Genomic DNA, 18,333 nt, shown 5'->3' on the forward strand with positions numbered 1-18,333 from the left:
TCCTATTTCAAATGCCCGCCAACTTGCCCGCAGGCCATAGTGCATTGATCTGGCAACTCTTTATTGACTACCTGACTAATTTCCTATATTACGTAATATTTACGGTTTACTACTAATGTTGTTCTTTATTAAAAATAATATGTAAAGCCAAAACTAAGTAATTATAAGAAAAATTAACCTTGAAGTAAAATTAGTTGAACAGATCTCACCATAACTATCGAATAAATCACACTACATCAACACTTGACAACCCTAATGCGCGACGCATCTCTCGCCTTACGTTACGCACGTCACGTCTTTCTATTTGTCACTAGTTAAGTTTTTTTCCTTGTTAAAACTCGGGCGCAATGGCGAGTGCAGTGGCTAGATTAACGGTTAAAAGTGGCACTATAATCGCCCACCGGTCAAATGTGGGCGCAGCCATTGGTCGATCGGTCAGACTTGCCAGCAATACCTCACAATCGAGCAGAATTCCGGGACACAAAACGCGACGCCTGCTAACTTTTGTGGGCGGTAGTGCCGTTTCTTTGGCTGCTCTAGCAGCTTTCATTAAACTTCGATCAGTGGAAAATCCCGTGAATGCCGTTAGCCTGAAAAGACGCATGGTAATTGCAATGTGAAAAACGCTAACAAGTGTGTCTTATGTGTTTGGTGTGAAAAAGTCAATAATTGGATAAAAAAGACCTGCGCAGCTATTTTTAGCTTGTGGCATGTCGTGTGCCTTACGTTAAGACGTAACGTTCTACGTAAAGCCACGGAAGTGTTTTTCTTATCAGCTGTTTATCTAGCGTTTTGTTTTGATCCGCTCGTTCGCTGCACTATTTTTGTTTTTACTATTTAATCGTTTGATTATCGTTTCAATTAGCCTATAAAATTGAGTTAAATCATGAGCATTCCGTTTGATTTTACGACAACAAAAACTAAGACCTCACGAAAATTCAGCTCAGGGCCGTTATCTGTGATGTAAACTATTTTGTTGTCGTTTTTTTGTGCGTGTCCAAGTTCAATGAAAAAGCAACAGCTACAAAAAAAACTATTTGTCAACCTGTTGACATTGTCTCTGGGGTAGACCTAAAAAAAAGCAAGAAACAAGTTGACGTGAGTGGCACTTTGATAAGCTTTTTTGTTGTGTGTGATTCAGGGTGTGAAGTTTAAATATTTACATTCAGCATTTCGGCAATTGCTTATCAGGAATTAACTTACAGGTCGGAGGAATACCCCGACCACTATTGTTGATATACACAGGAAAAAGATTTTTAATCACTTTTTAAAATAAATGTAAAATATTTAAAAGGTTAAATATCTATAAATCAATCACTTTATTTTATTTCTGCAATAAATTTTTCCCGAATTTTCAATATAAAAAAATTTTAAAATTCCTTAAAATTTTACCAATATCAGTAAATTTAATATACATTTTTGAAAACTTTTTAAATTGTAAATTTTAAACATTGAATATTATGTTTTTTTATAAAATGAAAGTTCAATTATAAATTCTCTTCCATTGCTTCTCAATCGAGTTAAATAACTGTGCAAATTTACAATGTAAAAAAAAAAAGTTGTCAACAATTTAATTAAATTATAATGTTTAACAGAATTAACTTTTAAATTTCTTAATCTAAAATCCCCACAACATTTTCTTAAAGATCCCTAAACTCTACCCAGAATTCCAATCTTTCCCTATAATTAGCATATCTTGCCATCGAAAATGCAAAATATTTAAAACTCGCAAGGCTGTAACCTTTTTGGAATTAATTCCAAACCTAATGCCACACACCTTGAAAATTGCATGATGAAGTGGCAAAGTAGTTAGTCCGATACGCCCACGCACCTGCAGGCGGCAAGTAATATGTGGTGTAGCTGCAACTCCCCCGAATGCTGACAGAATGCCAGTTACTGAAAATTTATCTATCAATCGATCTGGTTGCCGATTTGATACACCCACCAATATCCATAGCACAACAATAATAACAATAATACCCAATGCCAGACGCAGGCGTGGCTTCGGTTTTAAGTTGCAGTTGGAACCGGAGTTTGGGACTTGAGTTTTGGCTTTGGGATTTTGATTTTGATTTGGTTTTGGTTGTGGTTTTGGCCTGGCCCTGACATGTGTTATGACAACTGCGCCTGATGATGATGAATGAGTTTTAATTGTTGCCTATAAATCCAGCGCCTGCAGCCATTCCGAATCTCCTTGTTCTTGGTGCAGGGTTTCCAGAACAGTGGTTAAATAATATTGCTATAGTACACACAAATATATCCTCTAAACAACCCACACACAAAGTTTGATTATAAAAAAATATGGATAATTATCATCAGCATAAAGTACATGAATATGTGCTTAAAATAATTATTATAATTGAATAAATGATTAAATTACTAAATTTAAATACAAATTTAAAGGAGTCAACATTTTTTTTCTTCTTCCAATTCAATTATATTTCCAAAAACCAAACTACTGTAGCCTGAGAATGATGTCAGCTTTGGCTTTATGAGGAATTGTTCCTGGCCCCTCGTGGTTTCTTGGGGGCGTGGGCGTGGTCGCCGAAGTGTTTGCTGCACATGTCTAACATTCAAAGTGGCCTTTGTTCTGATTTGTTTTTTTTTTTTTGTTTGGGGACAGGCGGCAGACAGGGTTTTCTGGTGTCCCCAGAGCGAGAGTTATGGCCTGGGAGTTGTCTTTGCACCACAAATAAAATACAATTGAGTCATTCGGGCTGTCTACGAGTTTTCGGGAAAAATGATTACTTGTTGTGGGTGGCATTAAATGTCAGATTTATGGAGGATCACCGGTCACAACATGTTCTCAAATCAATTTGACACTTTATTTGCCAAACGGCCAACGTGGGAATCCTGTCCGGTGGCTCGCATCGAAGAAAAATAATTTTGAATTTCGAATTAAATGCAGATCATACATGTAATTCGCAATGCCATGGGGAGTCCGACAAACCGGATCAAATTAATATTTCTGATCGCGGTTGAGGTGACATGGTCGAACATTAATCAAAACGTCACCAGATCACAAACGCCCAGATTGCAAATCCCAGTCCGGTCCCTGCCTTTGTGACCAAGCGGCGGAAATTCAGTTCGCCAATCTTTCCATCCAATCGTTCGTTGATTTATTTCAATTATATTCGCACACCAAATACGCACAACGGCATATTAAGTTACCATCCATCGATGGCCTGATTAATCTTTTCCCAATCCTCAATCTCTGTTCCCGCAGCGTGACGATTCTGAGCTGGAGAATGTAAAACTAACGGCCAGGGAGCGCCGATTCATAAAGTTTGCATCGGTGGAGTTTGACGATCAGCTCTATATGACCCCACAGGATTTCCTAGACTCAGTTGTGGAGCAGGAACCAAGACGTAATTACTTAGTAAAACTCTATTCATATTTTATAATAATTTAATTGGTTTTTATAGCTCGTCTAAAGCGTCGACAGTTGTCCAGCGATGAGGTGGACAAATACAAGGAAAACACACCTGCCTTGAAGAAAGGTTCCACACGTCTGTTTCGCAATCTTAGGGATAAAGGTAAAATTATGAAAATGAGAAACCAATCCCTTTTCCTAACTTCTTTAAATTTAAAGTTTAATAAGATATTGCTTAGGAAACCTAAAACATTCTAAGCATTTGTATATCAATAAAAAAAACCTATTTCCTAAACAAGTTTTTAGAGAAACTAAGAAATCTTTAATAGATGTTTTTTCAGTTGTTATTTTAATGTTAGTTTATGAAAGAATTACAAACACCTTTGTACTAGAATCACTCTTAAATACTTGTTTTTCCCTGCCAGTTTTTCTAGCTAGTTATCATTAGATTTCGAATAAATTAGAATTGTCAAACAAGTTCGTTTGTTAGCTGGCCATTTCAATAAATTCAATTAGCAGACAAGATCTGATAAAAACAGCATTAAGTTAATTTATGGATTGGTGTAGTATTACAAATGCTTAAGTACAATTTTGTACATTAGAATATATTTTATTAATTATATGAACGACCATTGATAATATAATAAATTCGCATTTCTTATAGGAATTGTATCCTACACGGAATATTTGTTCTTGCTCTCCATTCTGACAAGTAAGTTTTATATAAAAGGCATCAATTTGGATATTAATTATCTATATAAACCCAATCAAGAACCCAAATCTGGCTTCCGCATTGCATTTAACATGTTCGATACCGATGGAAATCAGCGTGTGGACAAGGACGAGTTTCTAGTGGTAAATAGGGAATGATCTTTCCCAAAGTTTACTCATAATTCCTATGGGTTCCTCGAATTGATTTTATTTACTTATTATTTAATATAATTTTTGAAAAATGTTTATCATTAGATAATTTCCATTTTGGCCGGCGCTTTAAAAGACACTCAAAATGTCGATCCACAAACCAAGCAAATTGTAAGCATTTCATTTATTAAGTTAAGCTATAATTTAATGGTATAATTTATCAATAATGAATACTCATTTGAAATAGCTGGCCCTAGGGCGACGAAGTAAGCTGCACAACACTTACACTTTTTAGTTTTAGTTTTTAAATTTGAAACCCCTTGATTTATTTATTAATTATTTTATTTGTGAATCAAACAAAAAATCGATTTCAATGGCAGCTATCGCGTTTAGTTTCCTATGATGAGCAAAGTCAAATGATGAAACCCATGGCAGTGCCTCAGACGAAGAGGGGTCTAGTAAGTGTTAGCCAAAAGAGTTTCCCCAAAAAGTATATTGGCTTTGCTTCGCGAAAACTCCGCTAAAAATTGTACAGAACTCGATATATGCTTGGAGCATATGTAGAAGCTAAGCTTAGTTACGTTGTGTTTTGTTATTTATAAGAAAAATATGTTTTTGTTCTAGCTTTGCTTCAAGTTTTCTATGTTTTCATAGAGTTTGTATTTTCAATTTTAAGTTTTTGTTATGTTACAAGCTTTTGTTGAAAATTTTGTTCCAGTTGCTTTTTGTTTTTCCCAAACCAAAAAAAAAAAAAAAACCAGGCCTACACCCTAGAAACGCTCCACCACTGTGTTGACCCTTACTAAACCACCTAACTTTTCTTCTCTCCAACCTAACCCATAAATCCTGCACACTATCCTCCTGGCATGTACATAAAATCCCAGATGGAGCGCATTTTCAGCGGAGCTTGGAAGGAGAAGCACGGCGAACAAGAGCCGGAAGATGAGCTCGAACCCTCAGCTCCCACTCCCCTGGAGGTAAGGTCTGCCCGAGTCCCAAGCATGAGAGCCTGGTGTGACTAACGAATAGTTTATCCTCACGAAACTATTGCTAATTCTCTATCTGTATAATCTATTGCAATAGGGCTATGTGAACGATGGCGAGGGTCTGCAGCGACGTCATATGGTGCCCACTACCCTGCAGCTGCACTTCTTTGGAAAGCGGGGTACTGGAGTAATCAACTACGATAACTTTTATCGCTTCATGGACAACCTGCAGACGGAGGTGCTGGAGCTGGAGTTCCATGAGTTCTCCAAGGGCAACAGCGTCATAAGCGAGCTGGACTTTGCAAAGATCCTGCTGAGGTACACGTACCTGGCCACGGATGAGTATGATGTCTTTCTGGAGCGCCTGCTCGAGCGGGTGAAGGACGAAAAAGGCATCTCGTTCCATGATTTTCGGGACTTTTGCCATTTCCTAAACAACTTAGATGACTTCACGATCGCCATGCGGATGTACACTCTGGCAGATAGGGCCATATCGAAAGGTAAGTTGATTTCTGGCTTTAATATTAAATATCTTAATAAAATATCGTATTTTTAGATGAATTCTCGCGTGCTGTGAAAATTTGCACCGGCTACAAACTCAGTCCCCACTTGATAGACACCGTCTTTGCTATTTTCGATGCTGATGGCGATGGCCTATTGTCCTACAAGGAATTCATTGCCATCATGAAGGATCGCCTGCATCGCGGCTTTAAAGTAAGTGGTCGTTTCTTTGATTACAACGAAGCTCTGGACGCCTACGATGAACCCGCATATCCCCTTTTCGTGGCCTGGCGACACCGGGTGTGCCGGCACCTGGACTACTTTATCGACAGCGATGCACTTTGGCACTGATTTGATTTATTTTAATTTAAATTAATTTAACTGATACCTCGTTTTGTTTGCCGCTTTTGTCATAATCTCGCTGACCAGCATTAAATGTGTGTGTGTTCGTTTAGGTTTTTGTCTGTAAGCGTTTTATGCTTTAAGCTTTATGTTCTAATTCGATTATTTATAATTTACTTTTAAGATATTAACTCAGCTCAATGGCATTTAATTTACATATTATTAATTTTATTTTTATTTTGAATTGGCCATATAACCATTAAACACTGAAATATACACAGAATTGGTTCCTTATTCGTATGCACATTTGTTTGTCCTTGAAAAACATTCTGGAAATGCAAAGGACAACCTTTGAACTGCTTAAATTTATATGCATTATCTGGAAATTGCTATTTATTTTTATACTCACTCATTATCATTTCCATTTTGATCGGATGTGTTGTCGGAGGTCTGTCATTTGTGACTCACTCTGCACGTCTAACAATGAACTGTGCGGCTTTTATATTGTCCAGGTTGAAAGTCCAAGCACCAGTTGATAAGCAATGAGTTGTATTTTCTTTCCCTAGCTAGATGTTGGGGACACCGACGAGCGTCTAAAGGTTTCCATTAAGGTAGTCACGTCGAAAGGTGAAGAGGTTAGTGGGCAGCGGATCCCACAAAGTCTGTTTCTCTTTCTTGCTGTGCTTATTAATCACTTTTGTGTCTCCCATTTCACTTTCTTTATTATCTCTACTACACTTCGCAGTTTAAAACTAATCCTAAACTAAAATTGCCTTGCAGTCCGTGGCCAAATCGGAGGGCTGGGATGCCTTCAAGTACTGCGTGCGTAACGAAATGAAAACCATGATGAAGTCGGCCAATTAAACAGGAAAAAGTAGCAGACCAACGAGCAAACAACGCCAAAGTGAAACAAATTCTAGTTACAAACATTTTCTTCTAAAGAACTAAAAATCTCTGTTGTATAGTATAAAAATCTTTATATTTGTTGAACCTTTTAAACTATTTATGAATTTGTTATTCAACTAAGCTCCCATCTCCTTTAGCCAAAATTTTAAGAAAATGTATTGAATTGGCAGCTAAGAACCACCTTGTTATACATGCATTAGCGAAAATAAAATTGTTTTGTAAAATTTTTATTAAATTTTTATTTAGTTTTCATTTTGATTAAGATTAGGATTTCTTAGAAAATGCAGCTCGTTTTCAAGCATTAAGTTGTCCATCAACTGAAACATTTCATTATTTAACATTAAAATTAAGTGCTTTTACAATGGATATAAAAACTAAAAACTTTCATCTTGTCGTTGATCTCCGTAATTGATAGGAGAGTGTTGGGATAGGTCTCTTAACTAATGCATAAATATACAATAATTCTAAGTACTATATATATAAAACTCTAGATCATTTTGCACTTGGGCATTAAACAAAAATCAAAAATTATCACAGTTAAATTGCGTGCATTCGACAGACGACACACTACATTATTCTTACTTGGTATACAAAATAGTTTCTTTTTTTGTTTCTAAAATTATCGTTGAATATTTTTGCTAAGAACTCAATTGGAAATTGTTTTGGAATAGTTGCATATACACAAATTGCACAATTAAAATCAATAATTAAATTAATAAATGATTAAAACTAAATCTTGTCTATCCTTCTTATCTGTTGGGTTCTTTGCCCTAATCCTGTGTTGAAGGCGGCAGCGTCCAGCTTACGTACTTTTCCTTATCCTGTGTCTCCTTGTGACCTGCGTTATAATTGCGATTGTTTCCCGGCTTCGAGTATCTCCGGAATTTGAAATTGGCAAACACATCCCGTTTGCCATCGGGCTCCATTAATTGTCCATCTAACTCCATATTCCGCTGCAGACCGACACCGGGTATGGGCAGTTCATCGCTCGGCTTACGGAAATTGTAAAGCCCCTTTCTCTGTTTCAATTGCTGAACTTGACTGCCTGCTGGCGGCGGCGTCCTTTTCGGACTACCAATCTTGGGTAGGGGCTTGGGATCCCGCATCAACATAGGGAACAATGCATCATCCGCATCAAAGTACCACGGACGTGAAAAGTGATAGCCAGCACTGTAGTACGGCTTGAAGACTGGCTCGGTGGAGCAAATACTGAAAGCATGATAGGCGTGTGAGATGAGCTGCGGGAAGCGGTCCACCCAGTAGTTGGTGAACTCGTGCGGTATGCAACCCAGCATCTCCTGGGCCGCAGGCGTAAGCTCGTGATAATGATGCTTCTTGTTACGCAGCGCACGAAGAAGGTCTCTGACACTGGCGCCCATGTATCCGCGATACTTTCTCAAATCATCTGTGATCATCGGATCTAGATGCACATTCCAATCGTCTAGCACGACTATCCGTCCGTTCTTTTCCAGCGATTTTAGCGGCTCAGCATGGAATTGTAACTTTTCCACACGATCACTTACGTCCTGCAGGAACGATAGCATCTTAGGCTCATCCCAGAACAGCGGATGGTTACCAATACAGCGAGCTGGCGGACGCGATTGGGGATCCTTGTGTATCATGTCTGATATTAATTGTTCAGCCAGTATCTTTAGAATAGGAATATAATCATTAATCATCTAGAAATAACCTTTCTACTAAGTAAACTTACAATCCTGCTGATTTCGCCGTCGTCTTCTGTACGCAGCTTGGCCAGATTGTACTCGTGAGAAAGTATATTGGCTTGACGCTTTAGATTGTCGCCAAAAGCGTGGTGGCCTCCACTTAAAACATAGTAATAGACACAACCCAGAGAAAAGATATCCACAGCAGTTGTCTGTAAATAAAATAAATATAATGATTAGAAAAATTATCCTTTAACTTGGAAAGTTACTCTTCGTGCTTAATTGAGCAAGTTGTGAAACCATAACTATTGGTAACAACAAATTAAATATTGTAAAAACTAAATCACTAAATCTTACCGTTCGCTGGGATCGCATCATTTCTGGGGCTATCCATCCATCTGTGCCAGTTACACCCGATCGGCGGGAGAAACTGGTCTTGCCAAAATTGAGTTTTTTGCACAGACCAAAATCAGAGATCATAACTCGTACTTTGCCCTTGGCGTCTGGTAGTGAAATCAAAACATTTTGTGGCTTGATGTCACGATGTACAATATCGAGAGAGTGAAGGTGACTCAATCCCGCTGAAGCCTGGCTCAGCACTTGCCAAACATCGATGTGATCCTGAAGTTCTAGTGCGCGATCTCCTTCAGTATAATCCTGCAGAGTGGCGGCGCAAAGTTCAACGGCTATGTAGCGGAATTGGCGATCCTGTTCGGTACAGAAATACCGCACCACATTTTCATGTGCATCCGATTCCCGCAGAAGGGCTACCTCTCGGTCGGCAAAGGTGAAGCACTCAGGCAGCAATCGTTTTACTGCCACAAAACGCTCCTCGAAGGTTCCCTTGAAGACGAAGGTGCCCTCACAGCCCTTGCCCAGCACCTCATTTGTACTGAAGCTGATCTTGCCGACACGCACTTGTCCATTGCCTAAATCCACCAGATCCTCGGCACTTGTATTGCTTCCATTGCTTCCGGTGCTTCCATTTGAATTATTCTGCGCTATGGCGAAGGTTTTTGAGCCGTTCTCGCTCTGCTTTTGCAACTCTCTCATGGTGCTGCATGTGTACCAGAACAAGGCAATCATGCCAAGAACGATGACAATCAGAATCTGATGCACCTTTCCGCTAGGATGATCCATAAACCATTCGTTGATGAAGGCCTGTACCTTATTGCTGTTCTGTAGAATTATTGTCTTAGTCCGATTAATGGTGTTTCCATTTGTCCTCTGATCAATTCCAATTTCGACCAATTCTGGATCCGTTTGCACACCAATGTCGGCGGCATTCTTTTCATTGTTAGCCAACAGGCCGTATCCATCGTTGTAGTTGTGAATGGTGGCCAAACTTTGAACCACCTTGCTACTAGATGTTGTCGGTGACAGCTGCAGGTTTCCATTGCCCTCATTGGGCACATTGTAGTGTCCCAACATGATACCTGGGTGCTCTTGCAGCACATCGTTTATGTAAATAGTACGAGGATCGGTCTCCTGATTTTTATTTTGCTCTCCTGCCGGTCCGTCGAGCAGTTTGATCGGTGGTGTTGTGGAAATCCGGAGGCGTGTTCTTGTCCACCAGCGAAGGTAGAGCATACAGACCTTTTTGGTGCTCACCCACATAAAGTGATTGGCTGGAAATCACATACAACTTTAGTACAAAATAAAGAACAAGACTTTCTCTCGCTTACAATAGCTTTACGGTATTCACATTGCCGGTTTTTGACTCCTCGAGTATGGCTTGGTAAGCTTCATCGGAGACTGTGGTGAATGGAACGCTGAGTAATCCGTCGGGTCCCAAGAGGAAAGCGGCCACCACTGGACTGCTCAGATCTCTCTGCCATAAAAATTTACCCTGTTTACGATCCAGGGTGACTATTTGGCCATTGCTGGTGGTGGTCAGATGGATGTATTCTGAATAAGAGATCGATTATAAAAACCTATAAGCAATCTTCATAGATCATTAAACTCACCGTATTCCTTGGCCAACTCTGGAGGAGCACTTACAGCATTGTAGTCGTAGAATGTGATGTTCCAGGGCTTGGCATTCTTGTTCTTGGATAGACTGTCGTACATCATGACCGTGTACTGAGTCCGTCCGAGATAGATGGCCCGCGATGTCGCCCATCCAATTTGCTCGCCCTCCTTGCCATCCATGCTGGCATCTCCGAAGCCCATTACCTTTTCTCTTCTACCTGTTTTGGGATCCACCATGTACCAGGTGTCACTCTTCTTGCCAGAGTATAGGATTCCATCTGAAGAACGGCAAGGAGCATTTGCCACTAGCTGGGGAATGGTGTAAGGTAGCTTCTTGAGGCTGCCCATCTGGCCGAGCTGGTAAATGCTACCATCTCGAGGATCGGGCAGAAAATGTGGAACCTGTACATTCTCCTGAGGTTCTGCTACAATGGGGGGATCTAAAAAATATTATATTTATTATTAGGTAATTGCCAATAGTAATATTACAATGTCAATAAAAAGTGTACTATTACTGTTATTAATGCAAAAGCATGTACGAGTTAAAATAACTTGAATATATTTCAAAGAATGTAATCGTTAAAAATTATTTGTTTACGACAACACTTAAGTTAATGTCGATTACAGGACCCAAAACTGATTTTAAAATAATATTTTATTTCTATAACATTAAAATTCTGGTAATCAAGAATAATTTTTTTAAGTATGGTGACTCACAAGAAATATATATTTTAATCTGATGACTGAGAAGGAAACAAATTTTAATAAAAACCGAACTGAATTGGAGAGATAGAGAATTAGAGATTAATTTTATGAATTACTAGCAATATTAAAGTCTATTTAAAATAAATGGTTTCGGTCACAAAATGGAATATATAAGTAATTTTACTTGAAAACCTAAACCAAGATCTGAAAATGGGGTTGGATAAAACAGTATAAACATCTGTTTAAAAAATATTAGATATATTATTATCTTTTCAATCTACATGAGCTACATGTTTGTTTTGGGAAATTATAGTAAATTATTTGAAGTGTGCGCAGTAAATATATCCCCATTAAATTTCCTGATACCGTTGCAACTAACGTGAAGCGTTAAAGTAAATGTAATAAATTATAAAAATAACCTGTACTCGATAACGCTTATCTCGTTCTCCTTATAATAAGGGAATGGAAGTTTAATGTACAATAAGCCCAACATCATGGAATCGAAGCACACATTTTCTGGTGCATATTTTAAAGAACAAGATAATTTTCCCTTAAAAATGGTGGAATATATTAACCAGGTTTTGGCGCGAGAGACAAAGTCAAACCAAACAACAGTTGGGTAAATACAAAATAGACCTGTGAAGCCTCGGCTGATCGTTTCCAAAGTATTTACCCCAGCCATGCTGGCAATTTCTGTTATCGCCAACAATTTGCTTAAGGCAAGAGCGTTAAATTATTACTTTAACAAACGAAAATGATAATTTAAATAATATTGAAGTATGCATGACCAGACATAATAGCAATATCGAATGAAGAAAGCTAACTTATTTGTTGTACTGCACATTCTTATCAGTAATTAGTTTCAACCCCAAAAACACATGATGGTTGAGTAAAGAGATTTAAGTGTTGCCGCAACTTCTGGGGCAGGTCATTTAACTCACCGTGGTACTTTCGTTAGCATGGGCATTCTAATTGGCTAGTGGTAATGTATTAGACAAGAACCGGATTCCTGGTTCTCGTGATGAGGTAATAGAACGAAAGCCCACATATCGGTACAACAATCTGCCGTGTTAGAGCCGGCGAATCGTTGTAATTACCGCGAATCAAAAACATATTATTGGCTTGAATAACTCACAAAAATATTATTTAAATACTGCGCTTTTGTTTGGAATACCCAAATCAGATGTTGTCCACATGTTTCAGTCCCTGAATTTTCAATCATTTGCAGTTCCACGAAGGCAGACGACAAGCGTCCAGCATGAAATTTCTAATAATACGAATGGACACACAAACATGCATATTGTTGCTATCACATATAGTAATCTTTACGGGGCGTGGGTTTTTTATTTCAAAAATTTCAAAAATCTAAACAAACATGTGGAGGGCGTATTGTCCGTTCGGGTAATCATTTAGCATAACTCCAATATTTCAGTTTTTGGTATGACAAAAGAGTTGTTCAAGCAAGTTTCTTATCAAGAAGTAAATGGTTTAAAGTGGAAAAACAATCACAAACCCCGTGGGTGCTATATTTAGACTAAGCAAACTGGGACTGGGAAGTTAATAAAAAAAAATACCCAATGGAATTTAATATATCGAATGGGTAATGCCCTCTTTTTAGATTGATAACTATAAGCCCCTTTTGGTAATTAATTGCATCCTTTAGATAATTAAGTAAACATCACAATTATAATCACCCACAAATGTACTAATCTAAATGCTAGCTATATGTACATATATATCAAGCGATTTAATCGTGTTGATAGTCCCTCGTGTTTACAAACTACTTCTTGGTCATTATGACTCATATCGCTCACTGGTTTCGCTTGAAGCTTAGAGGTTAATTCGAAACATCCAAATGACTGCGAGATTAACGCGTTTGAGCCATCAAAAATCAATACGTCACGCTGATAAATCGTAGGAATATTCAATGAACCGAAAGGAAAATGGCTCAAAGTCCCAACCACCCACTACGGAAAGGGTATGAGGGTACAGCAACTGGTAAGACTTCTAGCTGGTGATACCGTCTGGCTGGCAACTTAATTGGTGGAATTGTGTGCCGAGAGCTGTTGTTGAGATTGCGTATATATGTATGTATGTACATATGTGAGTCTCTTATCAGGCCACAGGCACAGTACTAAACAGCGAGAGTGAAAATAATAGAGCGTAGATCTATCCTACGAAATTACATCTTCGAGATACGAAATATGCGATGAGCTCATCGAGCGCATGTTTGTGCAACGCATTTTCCACTTCAAATGGCTAGTGCAACGGCCTAGGGAAGTCGCAATTTTTCAGGTGGAGGGAAAAATAGTCTGGGAAAAAGTCTACAGTATATATACATATATCTAGTTGAGGTAGGTAGGTGCTTTATATCTTTATGGATCACAGTAAAAGTGAAATTAGCTATGCAAATAATGAGGAAAGATTCATTAATAAACTCTAACTTTATGTTTTGTAAATAAAATTTATAGATTACCATAAATAATTTAAATTTTGTTTAGTAAAGAATAAAATTAATTATAAATTCAAAACATTTTATATACTTTTTTATAAATCTTGAATCCGTAATCAACTTTTCTAGGAGCTCGTGAATCACATGTTTCGTTCATAATTTTCCACTGGAAATGCTCATAATAATTTTAAAGAAGTTTGCAAAAATCGTATAAAATGTTATATGGCAATTTCCTGTTTTAATATTTTAAAAAGTAATATTAATGTTTACCGCATTAAATTTAAAAAATAATTCATTGCCTTATTAAAAACCAAAACTTAAAATATGTTAATTTAAAAGTTATATAGTTTTCTTTTTTGGAAACTTCTCAGTCTTGACAATAATGACCATTACAACCTATCATATGTTTTGAGTCCCACACTTCAGCCCGGAAAATAGGGGTGCCGGAAAATTGGTAGTGGAAATGGAAAACTACTAAGAGTGCCCGCGTAATTACCATCTGCTATCGTCCAGCGTATTTCACTGGTCACCGGATCGATGGCCGTCAGTCCGCCGCCCAAGGTAGAGAACACCATGAGCGCCTCCTCGTCGCGGGCCAAGTCCGTGCAGTCCTACGGGAGGAAAACAACGGATAGAAACACTTATGACCAACATATCGTAGGAAGGTGATGAAATATTAATTGGCAGGTCAGTGTTAACCCTTAGTGGGTCATTCCTTCTAATACCGCCCCCAAAATTTAACTCACCGCCTTTTCATCCTCACCGCTGCTGACGACTTCTGCGGAGTCGGCCGGTTGTTTTGATTTGACTATAGCTGATGCAATAGGGCCGCTAGCCATCAGAAATAACACGCAACAAACCACAACGCAGAATCTCATTTTGCACAACACTGTGCTCTTAGAGCCGGTCGGAGGTGGGGATAGGGGCTACTTAAGAAACGAGGGAGAGCGATAGAGAGAGCACTAATTTCTGCGATTTCCGATCCGTTTTCAGTTTGCACATGCAATCACTTTTGGTTTGTTTTATCTGGCATATCATCGCCTCGCATTAATTGCTTTTCAATCAAATAATTTTCAATCAAACACTTTTGCAGGTTTGCCTGAGTTAAACTTCATATTTTTTTCGCACTCGCGTTCAATATTTGTCAATTACATACGCCATTGTTGAGTTGAGAATTGGAAGTGAGGGTTCACAGTAGAGCTGGGTGCCCACTTTCGATAGTATCGATATCTCACCGATTCGATAACGGCAAACCGTCAAGAAATTAGTTTCGATACCTAACGATACCGCTTATACAAATGATACGATAATCATTGATATGAATACATTGCCTTTCTCCAATCACCTTTAAAGGAGAAGAAAAGAGAAACATCTCCCGCTGCTTGTCTGTCACAGTGTAAATGTACCAGAATGTGACCGGCTAAAATCGAAACTTATCGATTGTCTAGTCAATTTCGATAAATTATACAATGCGGATGGTTGTTACTGGTAGTTTTTTTTTTAAACGTCTGTTGTACACGGAAATTGCCGGAAAATATGCGAAGCAGCAGCCGCGAAACCTTAAGGGCCGGAGCAAGAGCTCCCAGGAATGGCTGACGCGCCAGCTGGCTGATCCATATGTGGAGAAGGCCCGCATGATGAACTATCGGTGTCGGAGTGCTTTCAAATTGATGGAGATTGACGACAAATACGGAATCTTGCAGCCCGGGAACACAGTTTTAGACTGTGGTGCGGCACCTGGTAGTTGGACGCAAGTAGCCGTGGAGCGGACCAATGCGAATGGAAAGCAGGAGCGGGCGCCACAAGGTGCCGTCCTTAGTATCGACCTGTTGCATTTCCATGCTGTGCCGGGAGCCACAATCTTCGGCGGCATGGATTTTACCTCTGCTCTATCACAAAAACGGCTTAAAGAGTGCCTAAATGACCGAAAGGTCAACTGTGTGCTGTCTGATATGGCGCCCAACGCCACTGGTGTGAGGATGTTGGACCAGGAAAGCATAACGAATCTCTGCTATGAGGTTCTCCGCTTCGCGTTGGCCATGTCCGCCCCACAGGCTCATCTGGTGGTCAAGGTGTGGGACAATGGCGATGTGCCCAAGCTGGAACGCGATATGTTGCGGTTCTATGAGAAAGTGAAGAGGGTAAAACCGCGCGCCAGTCGCGGAGATTCGGCGGAGCATTTCCTAGTGGCCAGGAACTTCAAGGGAATGCCGGAGAGAAACTAATTGATAGTAAATTTGTTAATAAAAAAACATTGTTTAGTTTTTAATAAAGTGAATTACTTCTTAGATAAGAAAGAAATGCTTTAAGTCTAATTTTAGCTTTAAATTTCAATAGTCAGTAGTTTAAATAAAGTTTATTGTTAAATCTACTTGAGTAATTAAAAAAAAAGGGAGTTTTTTTTAAAACTTTATTACAATCATCAGATAGAAGATAATAGGAATAAAGGGGAGTATTGTTAAAATTCCTTTTGAATGAGTCGAATATTTAACAAGAATTTCATAAAAATATTTTTACATTGAAAACCCGTTTTATTCAAGTAAGATAGATAAAAATATGGAGCATATTCTGGTTCTTGCTTTTTTAAGTACGCTGTTTCTAGTGCTTGTAATGAGTGAGGTGATTGATCATCTCGTACAGCCACTTGGGCTGATCATGAGGAGCCATGTGTCCGGCATTGCGCACCATGATCTCTACCAAATGTCCTGCGTGCTTCACATATCCGGCTACCTCACCATCAATCCGCCAGACCTCACGTGGAGCTATTTTGTACCTGTCGGAGCCGGGGAACTTGAGGTGGTTAAGGTAATTACGCGTCAGTGGATAGGCTACAATAATATCCAGCTGGCCGCTGTAGATGCACACGGTATAATGAGCCAGCAGTTCCGCTATCCACGGAGCCACGCTGTCCATGACATCCTTCTTCAAGTGGAGTTCCACCTTGTTCTCTTTGTCTAGATCATGGAAGGGCTTATTACCCACGTGGATGGCCCGACGGGTGGCGCCCGCCTGCAGGAAATCACCCAAGTTAGCGCCATCATCGTCATGAGTCTTCAGGTAATTGTAGTACCAGTTGTAGCCCGTAAGGTTGCTAAACAAGGAGCCATTGGTGAGGTCTCCGTTGATCAGTGAATCAAATACGTCGAAGGCACACTCCAAATCGTGTTTCTCGATGCAGGCGGCTCCCTTAGCCTCAGCATCGTGGAAGTTCTCCAGACCATGCTCATCGATCAGACCCAATTGGTAAAGATAATCACCGTACTTTAACTGATGGAGCGGATCAGACAGGCCATTTCCGATTGCCACGCCCTTCAGTGGCACATAGACGCGCGTTTCTATGGCGTTTTGTACCTTGTGGATATGGTATGCCAAAGCGGGCACATACTTCCCGGCGTAGGACTCTCCGGTGACCCAGAAACCGGAGGAGTTGCTCCACTCAAAGAGTTCGTACAACTGCATCACAGCTTCGTGCAAATTGCGGCCAACGTCCTTCTCGTTCTTGGCATAACCGGCATCATTATCTGTGAAACTGAAGCCGGTTCCCACAGGATTGTCGATATAGATGAGATTGTGTGTCTTGCTCCAGGTTATGTTTCGCTTTTGCAATTTTCCGTGGGCGTCCAGCTCCAGTGGACCGTTCTCCGTAAACAAACCGAACAGGGACGAGGCACCTGGGCCTCCCTGTAACCACAACACAACTGGCGCATATTCTGGTTCTTGCTCGGCTGGGAAGTACCAGAAGAACATGTTGGAGTTAAACCCGGGATCCACAGTCAGGTAGCCGGAATAGCTCTCCACTCCGTGGAACTGGGAACCAATGACGCGTGCCAGTTTCTGCACTTCTTTATTATCGACCGAGACATTGTTGATAAGTGGTGTTAAGAACAGAGGCTCTCCGGGATCGACGCCGTCGTCGAAGAACTTGAAGCGAGGATACGGATTGATAAAGCTTCGCCTGTATGGGCGTTCCTCTCCAGATCCATGAGCTCCAGTAGTGGCGGCTAAAGCCGCGATAATTAGAAATGCGCAATGAGTTGCAGTTTTCATTGTTCAACTGCGCTGATGCGACTAAAAAAGCAATGGAATTGTCAGTAGTTGCTTTGTTTCGGCTTCGACTATATGTTTACGCCCCGACCTACTCACCGATCTGCCGATAAGGGGTATTAATCAGTTCTTGCACTTTGCCTTTCTTCCTTTTTCGCAGTGCCGGCAAATAACTTTCCAACCGCGTAGTAGATTTTTCAGTGTAGCCGCAGCGGTCGAATGGTAGGGTAGTCGGGTCACCCAAATATATTAGCTGTGATTTAGTTTTAGGAGGATTTTTTAAAGATTTAGAGTTGTTCTTCATAAGTTATGTTTTATTTTAAAAACTAAATATGCACATATATATATTCAAGTTTGTATTAAGGAATAAAAATATGTTATTAAAACATGTTAATATGTTAGCAAAGCATCTTAAATTTTCTAAAAATAAAGCACTTCCTTATATAAATATTATCTTTTGACTACTTTCAGTTTTGGGAAGCCCCCGATTAGTTTTGAATTTGCTTTGGAATTAAATGGTACCCAGGG

General features: G+C 39.6%; 4 protein-coding genes across 11 annotated transcripts; 2 read left to right on the plus strand and 2 right to left on the minus strand.

Moving 5' to 3' along the window:
• The first annotated feature begins 281 nt into the window (after positions 1-281).
• Positions 282-7,204, plus strand: LOC108117213 (calcium uptake protein 3, mitochondrial). 7 transcript variants are annotated; one of them, XM_017229530.2, is made up of 11 exons: positions 283-605; positions 3,227-3,368; positions 3,426-3,536; positions 4,038-4,085; positions 4,146-4,228; positions 4,340-4,405; positions 4,615-4,692; positions 5,119-5,211; positions 5,318-5,720; positions 5,777-5,934; positions 6,844-7,204. In XM_017229530.2, the coding sequence occupies exons 1-11, from the start codon at positions 348-350 to the stop codon at positions 6,925-6,927; spliced, it is 1,524 nt and encodes a 507-aa protein (XP_017085019.2). In that variant the 5' UTR covers positions 283-347; the 3' UTR covers positions 6,928-7,204. The 7 variants fall into 7 exon arrangements, with proteins under 7 accessions (XP_017085018.2, XP_017085022.2, XP_017085019.2 ...); XM_017229529.2 differs by lacking the exon at positions 6,844-7,204 and having other exon boundaries at positions 282-605; positions 5,777-6,339; XM_017229536.2 differs by lacking the exon at positions 5,119-5,211.
• Positions 7,181-14,929, minus strand: LOC108117212 (serine/threonine-protein kinase/endoribonuclease IRE1). Its single transcript, XM_017229528.2, is given in 8 exon segments — positions 7,181-8,618; positions 8,681-8,845; positions 8,991-10,187; positions 10,189-10,261; positions 10,319-10,541; positions 10,601-11,044; positions 14,258-14,372; positions 14,508-14,929. Coding segments are annotated over 8 exon segments (3,228 nt in total). The 5' UTR covers positions 14,640-14,929; the 3' UTR covers positions 7,181-7,739.
• Positions 14,930-15,117: 188 nt separating this feature from the next.
• LOC108117285 (rRNA methyltransferase 2, mitochondrial) lies at positions 15,118-16,132 on the plus strand. The gene has a single exon (XM_017229639.2). The coding sequence runs from the start codon at positions 15,231-15,233 to the stop codon at positions 15,984-15,986; it is 756 nt and encodes a 251-aa protein (XP_017085128.2). The 5' UTR covers positions 15,118-15,230; the 3' UTR covers positions 15,987-16,132.
• A 34-nt stretch (positions 16,133-16,166) lies between these two features.
• On the minus strand, positions 16,167-18,024 carry LOC108117283 (venom serine carboxypeptidase). Of its 2 annotated transcripts, none has more exons than XM_017229637.2 (2): positions 17,905-18,024; positions 16,167-17,829 (listed from the first exon to the last, which is right to left on the minus strand). In XM_017229637.2, the coding sequence occupies exon 2, from the start codon at positions 17,806-17,808 to the stop codon at positions 16,360-16,362; it is 1,449 nt and encodes a 482-aa protein (XP_017085126.2). In that variant the 5' UTR covers positions 17,809-17,829; positions 17,905-18,024; the 3' UTR covers positions 16,167-16,359. The 2 variants fall into 2 exon arrangements, with proteins under 2 accessions (XP_017085126.2, XP_017085127.2); XM_017229638.2 differs by having other exon boundaries at positions 17,897-18,018.
• Positions 18,025-18,333: the final 309 nt, after the last annotated feature.

This window comes from Drosophila eugracilis, unplaced genomic scaffold (assembly GCF_018153835.1).
Source record: "Drosophila eugracilis isolate 14026-0451.02 unplaced genomic scaffold, ASM1815383v1 contig_440, whole genome shotgun sequence".
Taxonomy (NCBI): Eukaryota; Metazoa; Arthropoda; class Insecta; order Diptera; family Drosophilidae; genus Drosophila; species Drosophila eugracilis.